Source organism: Pan paniscus, chromosome 4 (assembly GCF_029289425.2).
Source record: "Pan paniscus chromosome 4, NHGRI_mPanPan1-v2.0_pri, whole genome shotgun sequence".
NCBI lineage: Eukaryota > Metazoa > Chordata > Mammalia > Primates > Hominidae > Pan > Pan paniscus.
Window position 1 is genome coordinate 73,295,768 of NC_073253.2, and position 16,673 is coordinate 73,312,440.

Sequence of the window (16,673 nt, forward strand, 5' to 3'; positions counted from 1 at the left end):
GCTAAAAAATTATTAGCTATTATTAGCCACAATATTAAACAATTTATTTCTGGATCTAATACGAACCCTAAAGATAGAATTAGTGTCTCAGAAGTAAATGCATGTTGTTTTTAGGTATTTATTATCCTTTACTACTCTCCTCAGTTCTTAAAGTTTTCTCAGGAAGTCCTGAGGTTTTCACCTAGAGCTTGTAATTTAGATAATCAAAAAAACTGACCACAGCAGCAAAACAAATGCAGCAGAGAAAACAGTTAAAATTAGCTCCTTAGGAACATTAGGAACACAGTATGTGAGAAACCTTTATATTTGTTAAGTTTTTAGAGTATTTTAAAATTTCAAATTTTTAGCAGTTACTTATACTCTTTAAGCTTCAGTTTCCTTATCTGTAAAACAGAGATAATAGTACCTACTTCATAAAGTAAATGACATTATACACGTAAACCACGTAACTCACTATGCTGTCATATATACTTTAAAATCTTTATTTGATGGATAATTTTACTTAAGCAATGTCTTACTACTCACACCTTATTTTAGAAAAACATAGTGTATGTTAATATTAACAGCCTAACATCTCTGGTATGATATTATAGATTTTCCATATTTAATATATTGTTCTATTATAAAAATAAAATATATTTATAAAATATAAAAAATTAAAAAAGACTGTATGAAAAATATAAAGCATATCAACAATTTCCTTAGGTGCCATAAATGGACCTCTGTTAGAGGCTACTGGCTCTCAATTTTGGAGAATGACCGAGGTTGACTACTGTTCCTTATTAATGTGCATTAGATGGGAAGTAATGCTAGTCTTTGTGTGCTTCAAGCAATGGGTATCAATTTTTATATTTATTATATTATAAATGACAGACAAATGAAAAGTAAATTCAGGACCCAAAAGATAGTAAATTTCTCAAAGAGAGGAACTCTGCTTCATTCATTTTGAGATCTTAACAATAGCTATAACATTTAGTAAGCATCTACTGAGGGTTTGGCTTGAGGAGTTTACAGCAAAATGGAACCTGAACTTTATTTATGTCAGACTTGATGTTTATAGATCACTTGCTACAAATAGTACATATATCTAAGTAAATGACACAGTTGATCTGTCAGTGAGAATGTGGTTGACGCATGTGAACTCTAAATTTAAAGCACTTAATGTTTTATGTAAGATACAAGAATAAGACAGCTCTATACTTACACTACATTTAGTGGTAAGGTATGGTTGCATAGTCATTGCATGTTTAACCATGAGCTGGGGTCTTATTTTGCTGAATAAGAACAAAGTGGTTATGCAAGCTACCAATCTTCCAGAATTCACACCTTTATTGTCAGAGTCTGGAAAAACAAACAGAGAAATAAGACACTAAAATATGACAAGGTAGTGGAAATTATACAGAATATTATTTAAATTACTTAATACTATCCCCTAAATAGGTCCAGTATAGGCCTCAATATAATGAATTAGTAGTTCTTATGATACTAGACTTTCTCCATCTCATTTTTTCTTTGATATAGAAATAACATATACTCAAGATAAAGAACAAGAGGCCATGCTCTCTATAGAAGGCAAGTTTTATACTAATGGAAATTGGGAAGCTTAGGAATGGGCTTTTGGGAATAAATGTCGTATTGGTTTTATCTAAAATCAATGGGCTGGGTGTGATGGCTCACACCTGTAATCCCAGCACTTTGGGAGGCCATCACAGGAAGAAGGCTTGAGTCTAGGAATCTGAGATCAGCCTGGACAACACGCAAAAACTGCATCTCTACAGAAAAATAAAAAATTAGCCCGGTGTGGTGATGTGCACTTGTAGTCTCAGTTACTCGGGAGGCCGAGGTGGGAGGATTGCTTCAGCCCAGGAGTTCTAGGCTGCATTGAGCTATGATTGCGCCACTACGACCCCAGCCTGGGTGACAGAGTGAGACCCTGTCTTTAAAAAAAAAAAAAAGGAAGTGAATATGGGAAAAAAAGCAATTTAGCTGAGGTGAAACTGTGTTTAAGGGTACTGGTACAAAAAGACATGTTGCTGCAGTAGAAGAATGTTAAAAAATGGGAGCAACAAACAAATTGGAACAATGCTATAAGACAGCTCTAAACAAAATGCTGTTCAGGTGGGAAGAAAATGTTGCTAATCAGGAAATACACTGGTTCTTAGGAAACAAATTTTTGGAGGAAATTAGCAACTTTTTAACATTAAGGGACATCAGTATCACCCCTAAATTCCAGGATGGGGAAAAATAAAAAAACGGAACAAGGAGATAAAAAGAAAAAAAAGAGGTACACATGGAAAAAAAAAAAAGACTGCATAAAAAATATAAAGCATATCAACAACTTCCGTAGGTGCCATAAATGGACGGCTGTTAGAGGCTATTGGCTCCCAATTTTGGAGAACAACTGAGGCTGACGTTGTTCCTCATTAATGTGCATTAGATGGGAAGTAATGCTAGTCTTTGTGCGCTTCAAGCAATGGGTATCTATAACTATATCTATCTATGTATCTATATATACATATATATATATATATATATATATATATATGTTTTTTTTTTTTTTTGAGATGGAGTCTCGCTCTGTCACCCAGGCTGGAGTGCAGTGGCGTGATCTTGGCTCACTGCAAGCTCTGCCTCCCGGGTTCATGCCATTCTCCTGCCTCAGCCTCCCAAGTAGCTGGGACTACAGGCGCCCGAAACCATGCCTGGCTAATTTTTTTGTATTTTCAGTAGAGACGGGGTTTCATCGTGTTAGCCAGGATGGTCTCAATCTCCTGACCTCATGATCCGCCCGCCTTGGCCCCCCAAAGTGCTGGGATTACAGGTGTGAGCCACCACGCCTGGCCCAATTTTTATATTTCTTAAGTAATCATTTATTTATAATTGATTTAAAAATTTCAGATTTGTGATTGGTAAATAATGTGAGATAATATAAAATATTAAGTACTTAAATAATTTGTGATTTTAAACATTTTAATAAATTTCTAGCTCAAGATTAAGCAAACTTTATGTAACAATTATAAATAATAAATATTAGGAATGTAATATAAATCTTTAAAAAACATTTTTATAATAGCTAAAACAATTTCATTTTGAGAGATAATTTTATATGACTTAGAAGATATCAGTTTTGTGATGAGTATCATTAGCTAGATACATATTAGCCCCTGGATTTTTACTCCTATTCAATATGACATCTAAAATTATAACATGCTATTAAAAGATATGTGGAAGAGGTGAGGCCCATGCTTTTATTACAATGCTCTAGATAATCTTAGTCAATCTTAATATAATCTAGGATGCAACATCAAACAGATATCTATATAACAAAAATGTATTTCATTTAAAAGTGAAGTAATCATTAGACAAGCAGAGCCAGAGGCAAAAATGAGAAATTTGCTCAAAATATTTAAAAATATCTTATAAAATCAACTAAAGATCAATATATATATAAAATGGTCTTACCAGCTAGAGATTCCTCATATTTAAGAATGTGCTCAACTAGGTTATCAACAAGTTGAGTACAAGCTTTCTTCACAGGTTTATATGAGGAATCCTCTTCGGACTTCAACAACTATATATATATATATATATATATATATATATATACACAAAAAAGAAAAAAAAATCCCGGTATAATTATTCATTAGGCAATAATAATATAAACACATTAAAAGTGTCCATAAGTAACATACTTTTCAATTTGTCATTAACAATTTAATACTCAAAGTGCAAATTAATAAAACAAAAATATATATGTTTAAAAATATCTTATAAACCAGTAATTTACCAATACTTTCAAACAATTTTACTACAAAGTACTTAAATTGCTGTGTAAGACCTAAGGTAATATGTGAAAGATGTAGAAAAGATGACCTTCCCTTTCTCCCTATTCCAGTCAAAAACACAGTATCACATAATACTAGTTGAATTATTTTAAATAATTAATAACTGCATCTGAATTGCACCTTAAAAGGCAATTATAAAACATAATGGTAGATTTCTTTTCTGCATTATCCTTTGCAAAATCACAAACAATGCTAGAAAAGTGTTATGAATAATGAGATGAGGATAGAGCTCATTCTAAATAAAGCTAAAAAGTAAAACCAATCTAATCTTTCATAATCAAAGGTCAACAGAAAAGTCATAAGGTATATCTGTTTTCCTAAGAAAAGCTAGCTAATCTAATTCTGGGGATATTGAAGGAATCTAAATGTGTATTTGATTTCTGTGAAGAGTTCCACTGCTGTTAAATATAACTTTCTCTGCAATAATGGAAATGTTCTATATCTTTGCTGTCCAATATGGTTTCCAAGAGTCACATGCAGTTATTAAGCACTTGCAATGTACCTACTGTGACTGAGAAATTAAAATTAAATAAAATAAAAATTGAAATTAAGTTAACATTTAAAAAAATGCATGTGGCTTACAGTTGGGCACAAGCTTGGGCAGCACAAGCTTAAACTTTCCCCATAAGATGCATAAATGACTAAAACAACTGACAGCAACCAGAGTAACATAACACACACACTGCCCCTTTTCCTCCAATTTGAAGAAATAAATAAAGCAGACAGCTTCAATGTACTAGGTTTCAACTATGAACCGCAAATTCTTCCTGCCCCATTCTCTAATTTCCTTAAAGCAGCTATTAATATCACATTCTAGTTTGGTCTTTTCTGAGACAGGGTCTCATTGTCACTCAGGCTGGAGTGCAGTGGCACAATCAAAGCTCACTGCAGCCTTGCCCTCCCAGGCTCAGCCTCCCACACAGCTGGGACCACAGGCGTGAGCCATCGTGCCCAGCTTATTTTTGTACAGTTTGTAGAGATGGGGTTCTCTATGTTGCCCAAGCTGGTCTCAAACTCTTGGGCTCAAGTGATCCGCCTGCCTTAGCCTCCCAAAGTGCTGGGATTATAGGCATGAGCCACCATGCCCGGCCTAGCTTAGCTTGGTCTTTTATTTAACGGCAGGAGTAGAAAACTATCCTCTCTCATCCTTGGTTTTTCCTTTTTCATTTCCAAGGCTTCAGGTACACACAAAAGAATTAATCATAAATTTTGACTCATGACACACTGTTGCCACTCGTATATGCCCTTTTAATTTACTAATAAATAATGACATACTTTGAATCCAAATCAAGAACACGAATAATTTTAATATCTTGTAGCTCCCAATGTGCTCCTTCCCTTATCCCATTTTCCTGTTTCACACTTGAGGTAACCACTATCAGAAATTTATCATCTCCTTGTTTTTAAAAAAAGTATAAGCTGTATGCTATTTATATTTTTCTTTGATTTTCCACTTTCTAAAAAGGTAGTATACTTGACGTAGTCTTCTGAGATTTGCTTTTTTCACTCAACATTATGCCACTATGATCTAGGTTGCTGCATACAGCTGTATTTTACTGATTTTCTCTGCTGTACAACACCCCACTGTGTGCCTATACCTTAATTCATTTATCCACTCTTTTGTAGATAGGTTAATCCCAATTTTAGTACAATAAGCACTCTTGTATATGCCTCCTGATGCAAATATGCAAGATTCTTTTGTGTGTATATATACTTGAAGTCAAATTGCTGGGTCATTGGATACATGCATTGTTCAACTTCACAAAATAATGCTTTTATGAGATAATTTTATGAAATCATTTTTCAAGTGGCTGTAATACTTTCTCAATTATTATATGTATTAAAAGACACTACCTGATCCCTCTTTTCCATTACTTGTGATTGTCTGACTTCTCCATTTTTGTCAATAAAATGGTGTAGAATGTGGTCTTGATTTGTATTTCTTACTTTACTAACGGGGTTGAACACAGTATAGGTCCTATACTGTGTTTTGCTATTTTCTCCATGAAATGCCTATTAATGAACTTTATCTATTTTTCTACTGGGACTCTTGACTTACACTGGTTTTGTAGGAGAGGAGTTCTTATGTATTTATTCTCAGTATGAATTGTTGGTTATATATGTGCCAAATATCTTCTCCCATTTTGTGACTTGTATTTTCACTTTCTTCAATCTTTTAAGGTTAATGGTTTTTGTGACTTGTTTAAGGCATCCTTTCCTACCCAGAGATCAAAAATATATTCAGGCTGGGCATGGTGGTGCATGCTTGTAGTCCCAGCTACTCAAGAGGCTGAGGTAGGAGGATCACTTGAGCCTAGGAGTTTGAGTCCAGCCTGGGCAACACAGCAAGACCAAGCCATTAAAAAAAAAAAAAATATATATATATATATATATGTGTGTGTGTGTGTGTGTGTGCGTGTGTGTGTATATGTATATATACACACACATATGTAATTAAAAATTTTTTTTCTCCTATATTTTCTAAAAGTTTTAAAGTTCTCCTTTAATCTATATGGAGTTGATTTTTGAGCTGAAGTAGGAATCTTTTTTTTTTTTTAATTCTTATGGACAGTCAAATATCCCAACCCCATTTACTAAACAGTCTATCTTTTCTCCATCATCTGCAGTGCCACTTCTGTTTTATAGCGTAAGCCTGTTTTCTGGGATCTCTAACCTGTTCCATTGTTCTATTTAGTACTAATCTACTTATTACTGCTCTTAATTATGTAATGTATCTTTGAAAATAAGTCCCAATATTTTGTAAGGCAAGTCAGTGCTTCAGCTTTTTTCAGAAATTGGTTATTTTTACCTTTTCTCTGCTTTTCCATATACATTTTACAATCACCTTGATATATTTAAATTTTTTTATTCATGATTTGAAGAAAGCTCACAGTTTCCCATTTTGCATTATTTTCATTTTAGGTTTTGTAGTTTTATCTGTCAGATTAAGGAATTTACATTGTATCCTTGTTTATTATAAGTAATCATTCAAGGATATTGAATTTTATAAAAATTTTTTGTTGCCTACTCTGAAATGATTTCTTCTACTTTAATGTTAACCTACACACATATATTAGCCATGCACTTATAATATAAATAAGAACTAATCAAGGTGCATAACATTTTTTTAAAGTATAATTTAGTTTGCTCATTTAAAAAATATCTTTTAAAGGTACCAACATTCTCAGTGATACAGGTACATTTTTTACACCATCTTAATATTACGAAAAATTTCAGCCAAACAAAAGAGTTGAAAAAAGTTTTATCATGAACACTCTCTAACGACCATCATCTAGATTCTACCATTAAAAACATTTTTGGTGAGTGAGATAGAGTCTCACTCTGTTCCCCAGAAGAAAGGGCAGTGGCACAATCATAGTTCACTGCAGCCTAAAACTCCTGGGCTCAAGTGATCCTCCTGCCTCTGCCTCCCACGTAGCTGAATCTACAGGCACAGGCCACAATGCCCAGTTAATTTTATTTATTTATGTTTTTCAGAGATGGGGTCTCAGTACATTGTCCAGGTTGGTCTAAAACTCCAGGCTTCAAATGATCCTCCTGCCTCAACCTTCTAAGAGGCTGGGATTCTGGGTGCAAGCTACTGAGCCTGGCTCCTGGATCCTACCTTTAAGATTTTTTCTGCTGGGATGAACACACACACTACACACACACACACACACACACACACACACACACACACACACACACACGTATACATGTATGCATATGCATACACACACACCTATATCCATTTTACTTTCAATGCATTTCAAGGTAAACTGGAGACTTCAGTATACTCCCCGTTTTTTCCTTGAGATAAAATGTACATGCAATAAAATGCACAAATTTTTAGTGTACATTTGCTCAGTTTTGTCAAATGCATTCACCACTGTAACTCAAGTCCCTACACCAATATACAGAACAGTTGTTCTCAATCGTCAACTTATATCTGAATCATCTGGAGAGAGACTGTTAAAATACAGAATGATGGGCTCTACCCTCAGAGTTACTGATGAATTAAGTCTGGAGTAGGGCCTAAGAATTTGCATTTCTAATAAAACTCCAGGTAATGCTGGTAACCTTTAGAACCACTGATAGGGACCATTACTATCATCCCTGAAAGTTCCCTCATGTCCTTTCCCAGTCAATCCCCAGCTCCCTGCAGCCACTCTTCTGATTTTTTCCAGTATAGATTAGTTTTACCTCTCCTAGAATTTTGTATAAATGGAATTATAATATGTACTCTTCTACGTAAGGCTTCTTTTACTCTGCACAATGTTTTCATTATTTATCTATGTTGCTGTATGTATTAATACCCTGTTCCTTTTTGATGTGGAGTACTATTAAATTGCATGGGATTGTCATAGTTTATTTATCCATTCACTGGTTGATAAAATATTTTATTGTAAACTCGGAAAGATCTTGCTCTGGATTACAAAGGACAGGAAGAGATGAAACAGGTTACTCTTAACTGTTTTTCATTGCCTGTATTTTCCTTACAAACTAGAAAATGGTCAGTCTTAGATCTTAAGTAATTGAAATGAATGGCACTGTAAAATCTATTTAATTTTTGTGTACCCATCACATGGCTATCAATGTGTTTTTTGAAGAAGACTGTCATAAAGGGCTACTCAATTTATGGTAGTGGTTTAAACTAACTGGAGTACATTTTGGAAATAAAAAAAATGTGAGGACCTTCAGGACAGAAGTTAATCTTCCACATCCTACTGAAAAATGCCAAAAAACTATGAATTGTTAAAGGTTATAAAGGAATGATAGCACCATACATTTAAAAATGACATACTGGCCAGGCACGGCGGCTTGCGCCTATAATCCCAGCACTTTGGGAGGCCAAGGTGGGCAGATCACCTGAGGTCAGGAGTTCAAGACCAGCCTGGCCAACATGGTGAAACCCCGTCTCTACTAAAGATATAAAAAAATTAGCCAGGCATGGTGGTGGGTGCCTGTAATTCCAGCTACTCGGGAGGCTGAGGCAAGAGAATCACTTGAACCCAGGAGGCGGAGGTTGCAGTGAGCGGAGATCGTGCCACTGCACTCCACCCTGGGCGACAAGAGTGAAACTCTGCCTCAAAAACAAAAACAAAAGATATACTAAAAGCTTGAGTAATATAGTGACATCCTGTCTCAAAAAAAAAAAAAAAAAAAAAAAAAAAGGCTAAACATGGTGGTGCATGCCTGTGGTTCCAGCTACTTGGGAGGCTGAGGAAAGAGGACTGCTTGAGCCAGGGAGGTTGAGGCCACAGTGGGCCATAATGGTGCCACTGCACTCCAGCCTGCACGACACAGCGAGACCCTGTCTCCAAAAAAAAAAAAAAAAAAAAAAGATATACTAACATAATTATTTAGACAATGAACAGAGTTTAGTACATGTGGGAATTTGAAGCTATTTTAGTAGTACTTCAAGTTTCCCTAAAAAAAAATTCAATAAATGGGGAGAGTCAATGATCTACAACAAACAAACAACAACAACAAACCCCAAAAACCCAATCCAAAAATAAAAATTAGAAATATCTGAAATTGGACTGAATGCAATGCATGCATATGTGCTCATGTAAAAACAGTAAGCATGTTAATTATTCTGGACTCAAGAGTTTGTAATAACTCCAGCAGTCCATTCTTTATATCCTTCCTAGCTTTTCTTAACATTTATGCATACATGTTATAATTGCTCAGAGTAGTTATGTCTCTGTCACATATATATATATATGAGTTTGCTTTCTTTCACTAAACCAAACTCTGCTAGTATAAGGAAATATATCACAAAGTCACAATATCATTGGTAAACTAAGTTGCTGGCAGAAACTAAAGTAGGAAAGCATAGAATAGAGAGCATGAATAGGATGGATAAACTAACTTACTAACTAAATAAATGGGACTAGAGAATAAAGATACAAAGAATATACAAGTAAAACTATCATTGTTAAGAGAGTATAAATCTGGTCACGTCCCTTCTGCTTCTAATTTGCTAATACAAGATGACATTATTGTAGATTCTTTTTAGTAATCCTAAATAGTGACATTTCTGATAATTACATTGAATTCTTACTTGATCATTTATAATAACTATCAAATGAAATATATGATTTAGAGCCTTTTAGAAATCATGATGTACCTTTTGGGATGGCTGACATAAACTTAACTAAGGTGGTCATAAGGTTCTATGATATAGAGCTAACTATTTGATTTAGGAAAGAAATGATGCCAAATATATCATGTAAAAATATGAAATGAAAGATGATTTAAGAAGACAGTCTAAGATTACACACTGAAAACACCATGAAGGTTTTTAAAAAAAGACATCTTAAGAAAGTAATGTACTACTTTTACCACCACACCAAAATGGCTAAAGTTTTTAAAAAAGTGACAATAATGAGAACTGGTGAGGATGTGGAGCAACCGGAACTTTCATACACTGATGGTGGAAATGAAAAATGGTTTAGCAATTTTGGAAAAACATTTTGGCAGTTTCTCACTCACCATATGACCCTGTAATCACATTCCTGGGAATTTACCCAAGATAAATGAAAACATACATCTACACAAAACCTTACACACCAATATTCACAGAAGCATTATTCATAACACCCCAAACTGGAAAGAACCCCAAAGTCCACAAAATGGTGAATGATAAAGAAATTATGATATATCCACACTACTGAAACTACTCAGTAATAAAAAGATATATTAATATATTAGCAACAAGAATGAATCAACATTCTAAGTTTAAAAAGTCAAACACAAGATTACATACTGTATGACTCCATTGATAGGAACAATGTACATGAAAAGGTACAACTACAGTGAGAAAAAGTAGATCAATAGTTTTCTAGGGCCAGGAAGAGAGGATCAACTGCAAAAAGGCATTTTAGGGTGAAATCCTGTATGTTCATTGTGTTGGACGTTACATGACTGTATATCATCACTTAAATTCATCAAAGATCAATCACTGAAAATGAGACAACTAGATATGTGCTTCCTGCTGTGATGCAATAATATTCAACACCACCTATGAGGTATTTGTCTCCTAGATTAAAAATTGAACTTTAATCATATTAAGCCTCTAGATTTCACTAAGAGTTTACTTGAAAACTGGTGGATAGAGGAACAACTTAAATGACACCAGAAAAAAAGTGGACTATTAAATCCAGAATGTGGGAGATTCTACAGAAAAACATACAAGTCGCATGAGAAAAGGGAGGTAAGGGGCAAACTAACATAAGAGACTTAAGAGTATATCAACCAAAGCAACTGCAAACCAACTATAAAAATACATTTTTGAGACAGGAAAATATGAACACTGAATAGGTATTAGTTATGGAATAATGCATTATTATTTTGGTATAAATGATAATTTTTTTTAAAAGTCATCTGCTACAGATAGATAGATGCTAAAGTATTTATGAATGAGATAATATAAAGTTTGGCCTTTGTTTTAAAAGTATTACAGGCTGGGCATGGTGGCCCACACCTGTATCTCAGCACTTTGGGAGGCCGAGGTGGGCAGATCACCTGAGGTCAGGAGTTTGAGACCAGCCTGGCCAACATGGCGAAACTTCATCTCTACTAAAAATACAAAAATAAGCTGGGTGTGGTGGCAAGTGCCTGTAACCCCAGCTACTTGGGAGGCTGAGGTAGGAGAAACCCTTGAACCCAGGAGGCGGAGGTTGCAGTGAGCCGGCCAAGATGGCGCCACTGCACTCCAGTTTGGGCAACAGAGTGAGACTCTATCTCCAAAAAAAAAAAAAAAAGTATTATGGAAAACAAAAGAAGAAAGAAAGAAAAGGAGAAAACCAGATAGGGGAAGGATAGCTATAACAAGACTAGGAAAATGCTGATAATTTTTGAAGCTGGGTGATGGATATTTCTGCCTATGTGAAATTTTCTAAAATAAAAAATTTAACAATTCATAGGGAGATAGACATTTCTATTTATGAAACTTAAAAAAAACCCACTAGTTGTGGTTTGACTCTGTACTACTAAAGGAAATTCTATGCATAACATACTAAATCATGTAATTATATTTTTAATGCAATATATTGATCCATTTATAAATCTTGTATCTATTAATCACAGAGATTAAAGAAAAAATAATTATCTGGAAAGAAAGTAAGATAGAATTTTAGTTAATGATTCAGAAAACTTACTTGTACAATAGACAACTGAAGGCCAGGCGCAGTGGCTCATGCCTATAATCCCAGCACTTTGGGAGGCCGAGGCATGCAGGTCACCTGAGGTCAGGAGTTTGAGACCAGCCTGGCCAACATGGTAAAACCCCGTCTCTACCAAAAATACAAAAATTAGCCAAGTGTGGTGGTGGACACCTGTAATCCTAGCTACTCTGGAGGCTGAGGCAGGAGAATTGCTTGAACCCAGGAGGCAGAGGTTGAAGTGAACCAAGATTGTGCCACTGCACTCCAGCCTGGGCGACAGAGTGAGAGAGCGAGACTCCATCTCAAAAAAAAAAAAAAAAAAAACCCACAACCAGGCAACTGAATTAATTATAGAAATTAACAAAATCATCCAGCCTAACATATTGAAATAAATTTTCCCTACCAAAAGAACTAAAAAGGTTCTTTTAAATCATACAGTCCAAAAAAAAAAAACACCAACAACAAAAAACTAACCTATTAAATTTTAGGTTATCAGGAGTCAAAAGAACACTCACGTTTTGAAGCAGTTGCTCAAACCAGTCATATCCAGTATCTCTGCATGCTGCAACCTAAGGGTGATGAAAAGAATCAAAGTTAGAAGTATATTTAAAAATCTGAATAAAATATACTTTTGTTATGCTTTAGCCTGAAACATGTTTCAATTTTCTCAATTCAAAAGTTTATTTTTAAAGTAAACTATTCTTTCAGTAACACAACCATTTACCAACGTTACAGAACTTTATTCTAAAAAATATCTTGGAAAACATTGAAGAAATTAGTTTAATGTATTGAGGTTTAATATGGCACTAAATGTTTAAAGGGCATAAGTTTAAAATGGCACAATAACTTGAACTACACTCTGTGAGGAAAATCTGTAATATCTTAAACATTAAGAACAAAAATATTTTTCTTATTACGCTTCTAGATGGCACATTTTAAAGACATCAATAGAAATGTAGAAGATGATGTAATTGAATATACAGAATTTTTCTTTCTTTTTTTTTTGAGAAGGGATCTTGCTATTATATTGCCCAGGCTGGAGTGTAGTGCCTATTCACAGGCATGATTACAGTATACTGCAGCTTTGAACTCCTGGTTCAAAGATCTCCTGATCCCCCATCTCAGACTCCTGAGCAGCTGGGATTATAGGCATATGCCACTGTGACTGGCAAAAATTTCTTATATTAAAAACACAAAATGTATAGCTTATGCATAATAAAAAATGTAGCTAATCCATATTCATAATTTCTGAAAAAAGTAGGCATTACTATCTTTGCAGATTATTACCCTTGGGCGATTGTATCTGTTCTTCCATTTCTCCTTTCCCTCCCTGTTTTTAATTGCTGGAGGAATAGGAAAATCTCAGTATCAGTGTTTACATCAATTAATGCCAAGAAGTAGGGCTATATGGAAGCATCAACGACATGTTACTTGCATCCCTTCAGCATCTCCAGAAATATAAAGTAAAGGCAGCAGTACGAAATGTCAAGATTAATGAAATATCTCATTATTGTCTCTTCCTTCATAAGACATGTAGGCCTCAGTTAGGTCTGGATCAACAGTGACCACACCCTTGTTCCAGTCCTTCTTACCACATCGGTAATGTTTAAAATTTTCCTTGTCATTGCTTCTTTGTCATTGTGTGGAGTTGGAGTAAACCAGAGTTTCTGGAATGTTTCATTTACTAATTTCTAGAAGGAAGAGAAATTTCAAATTAACTAATTATAACAAATACGGCAATTTCACAATTCCAAATTCTCATTAGGCCCAACACAAAGCTATAAATAACTAATCAAAACACAAATTGCCAGGAATTTCTGGTATTAATTTCCTCAGTTTTTTCTAAAACTACTAATTTCTCAAAACTATAAAAATTTTCAATTTGGTAAAGATTTTAAACAATACGAATGGGTGATACTATCCCTAGCCTAGAACTTCTTCATACTATACACTCAAATGTTTATGATCAAACTAAAAAATATATTTACTGCTTTTGGAGAAGAAGTTGTTACAGTGTTTGCTAAACTTAAAAAGGGACAATTATACATATTATTATATAAAATGTAAATTTACTAATGAATTTAGGACTAAACTTAAAATTTTTTTTTTATGGATACATAATAGCTGTACACATTTATGAAGTATATTTGAACTTTTGATACAAGCATACAATGTATAATGATCAAATCAGGGTAACTGGGGTATCCATCGCCTCAAGCACTTACCATTTCTTTGTGTTAGGAACATCCTATTTCCATTCTTCTAGTTATTTTGAAATGTACAATAAGTTATTGTTAACTATAGTCACCCTATTGTGCTACTGAACACTAAATTTTATTCCTTCTAGGTGTATTTTTGATAACTGTGAACCAACCCCTCTTTATTCAACCCCTCACAACCCTTCCCTCCCTCTGCTAACCATCTTTCTATTCTCTATCTCTATGAGATAAATTTTTTTTAAGCTTCCACGCATGAGTGAAAATATGTGCTATTTTCTGTGTCTGGCTTATTTCACTTAACATAATGAAACAAAGTATTTATTTAATAATTTAGAAAACTAAAAACATTTGAAAATTAAAATAATCCCATGAGAAACCTTTGAATATAATGCAATCTCTTATAATAACAATCAATAAATCAATCAACACACACATGCACATTTTTTGAGATGGAGTCTCACCCTTGCCCAGGCAGGAATGCAGTGGCAAGATTACAGCTCACTGCAGCCTTGAATTCCTGGGCTCAAGTAATCTTCCTGTGTCAGTCTGTAGAGTAGCTGGAACTATAGGCATGCTCTACTATGTTTGGTGAAATTTTTAAAAATTATTTTCATCATTTTATTTTTTATAGAAATAGGATTCTTACTATGTTGCCCAGGCTGATCTCCAACTCCTGGCCTCAAGCCATTCTCCTGCCTTGGCCTCCCAAAGTGCTGGGATTATAGGCATGAGCTACTATGGCCAGTCTTAAATAAATATTACCACTGAGGAATTGGTTGGTTAAAATCAGATTATAATAATTAATATAAAAATATAGAAACAAAAAAAATTAAAGTATGTATTTTTCTTCAGTTTATAAACTATAAACGATTCATTGTAAAGTGTTTGGATATATTTAAAATCAACATTTAGGTGCAATAAACATTTAACTTATTTTAAACATTAATGAAAAATAAATTTAAAACAGTCAACACTACCTTAATGCCCTCTTCATCATTGACTCTGCGAATCATTTTTACACACATTTCTGTGATTTTTGGAAATGTTGGTTGTTCAATACAAATGTCTCTGAGAATCTTTATTACTCTTTTCCTGACACTGATACCAGTATCCTAAAAACAGAAAGGTATTTTTAAGTGTCAGAAAAATTGAGATGCCTAGTGTGTGAAATTAGAAAATAAGTATCCATACGCAGTATATTCACTATTTGTTAACATGATAAACACATTTGACATATTTGCTTTTTACATGCTTTCTTACTGCTACTATAAATGTGTTATTTTATTATGTTGTCTTTACTTTTAAAGTATGATATCTAAGACATAGAAACATATTTTATAGTTAAGCCCTGGACACAAGACTAGAAGTATACGCTTGTCAAAATTAAATGAGAAAACAAACATAAGCTTTAGAATAGTGTCTGGCACTTAAACAGCACATGAAGTATCACTTAAAAGTAGACTTCATAAAAATGTTTAACCTGAATCTAATCAAACCTTTGGCACTATCTTATGGTTACTTCTTTTTTTTTTGGGGATGGAGTTTTGCTCTTCTCGCCCAGGCTGGGGTACAATGGTGCGATCTCAGCTCACTGCAACCTCTGCCTCCCAGGCTCAAGCGATTCTCCTGTCTCAGCCTCCCGAGTAGCTGGGATTACAGGTGCATACCACCACGCCTGGCTAATTTTTGTATTTTTAGTAGAAACAGTGTTTCACCATGTTGTCAGGCTGGTCTTGAACTCCTGACCTTGGGTGATTCACCCGCCTCAGCCTCCCAAAGTGCTGGAATTACAGGCATGAGGCACTGCGCCTGGCCTATCTTATGGTTTATAAGAGATACAAAACACAAGTTAAATTAAACGAAGTATGGGAAGATAACAAAACCGATCAGGCCTTTTTAATCAGTCAATGTCATATGGGATGTAAAAAAAAAAAAAAAAAAAGAATAAGAAAATAGTCTTCAATTTTAAGACATGACCCCCAAATGCAATGTATTGCCTTTGACTGAATTCTGGTTCTTAAAAAAGAAGAATGAAAAAACATTTTTAGGACAACGGAGGATCTAAGAACTAGTATTCAGATGATACTAGAGGCTAATTTGGGTGAGATAATGGTTTTGTTTATATAGCACAGTATCTTTTTTTGGTGTTACAAACTGAAGTGTTCACAAGAAAAGAAGTAAAAAATGTTTGACTTAAAATAATTTAGCAGAAAGTACAGATGAAGTATGGAGGTAGGTACAAGGGTGTTCACTGTACTATTTTTAACAAACTTTCATATTAAAGAGTTTTAAAAATAAAAAGCATCATACATGAAGTGTGCAAAATTATTAATCTCCATTATGTGATTTTAGCAATCCCCAAAATATTTTAGGATATTTTACTAGGGTTACAAATATCAGAGTTTATCAGATACGTGGGAATCCTGTTGATTTTACCC

At 34.2% G+C, this 16,673-nt stretch overlaps 1 protein-coding gene across 3 annotated transcripts in view; it reads right to left on the reverse strand.

The window, feature by feature from the left end:
* Positions 1-16,673, reverse strand: part of NIPBL (NIPBL cohesin loading factor) — a 187,341-nt gene that overhangs the window by 25,566 nt on the left and 145,102 nt on the right. For all 3 annotated transcript variants that reach the window (XM_003806649.5, XM_008956019.4, XM_063604507.1), the window contains 5 exons: positions 15,213-15,347; positions 13,609-13,707; positions 12,532-12,585; positions 3,463-3,571; positions 1,205-1,341 (listed from right to left, as the gene is read on the reverse strand). In XM_003806649.5, the coding sequence (XP_003806697.1) occupies positions 1,205-1,341; positions 3,463-3,571; positions 12,532-12,585; positions 13,609-13,707; positions 15,213-15,347 (534 nt within the window). The remainder of the gene's footprint in view (positions 1-1,204; positions 1,342-3,462; positions 3,572-12,531; positions 12,586-13,608; positions 13,708-15,212; positions 15,348-16,673) is intronic.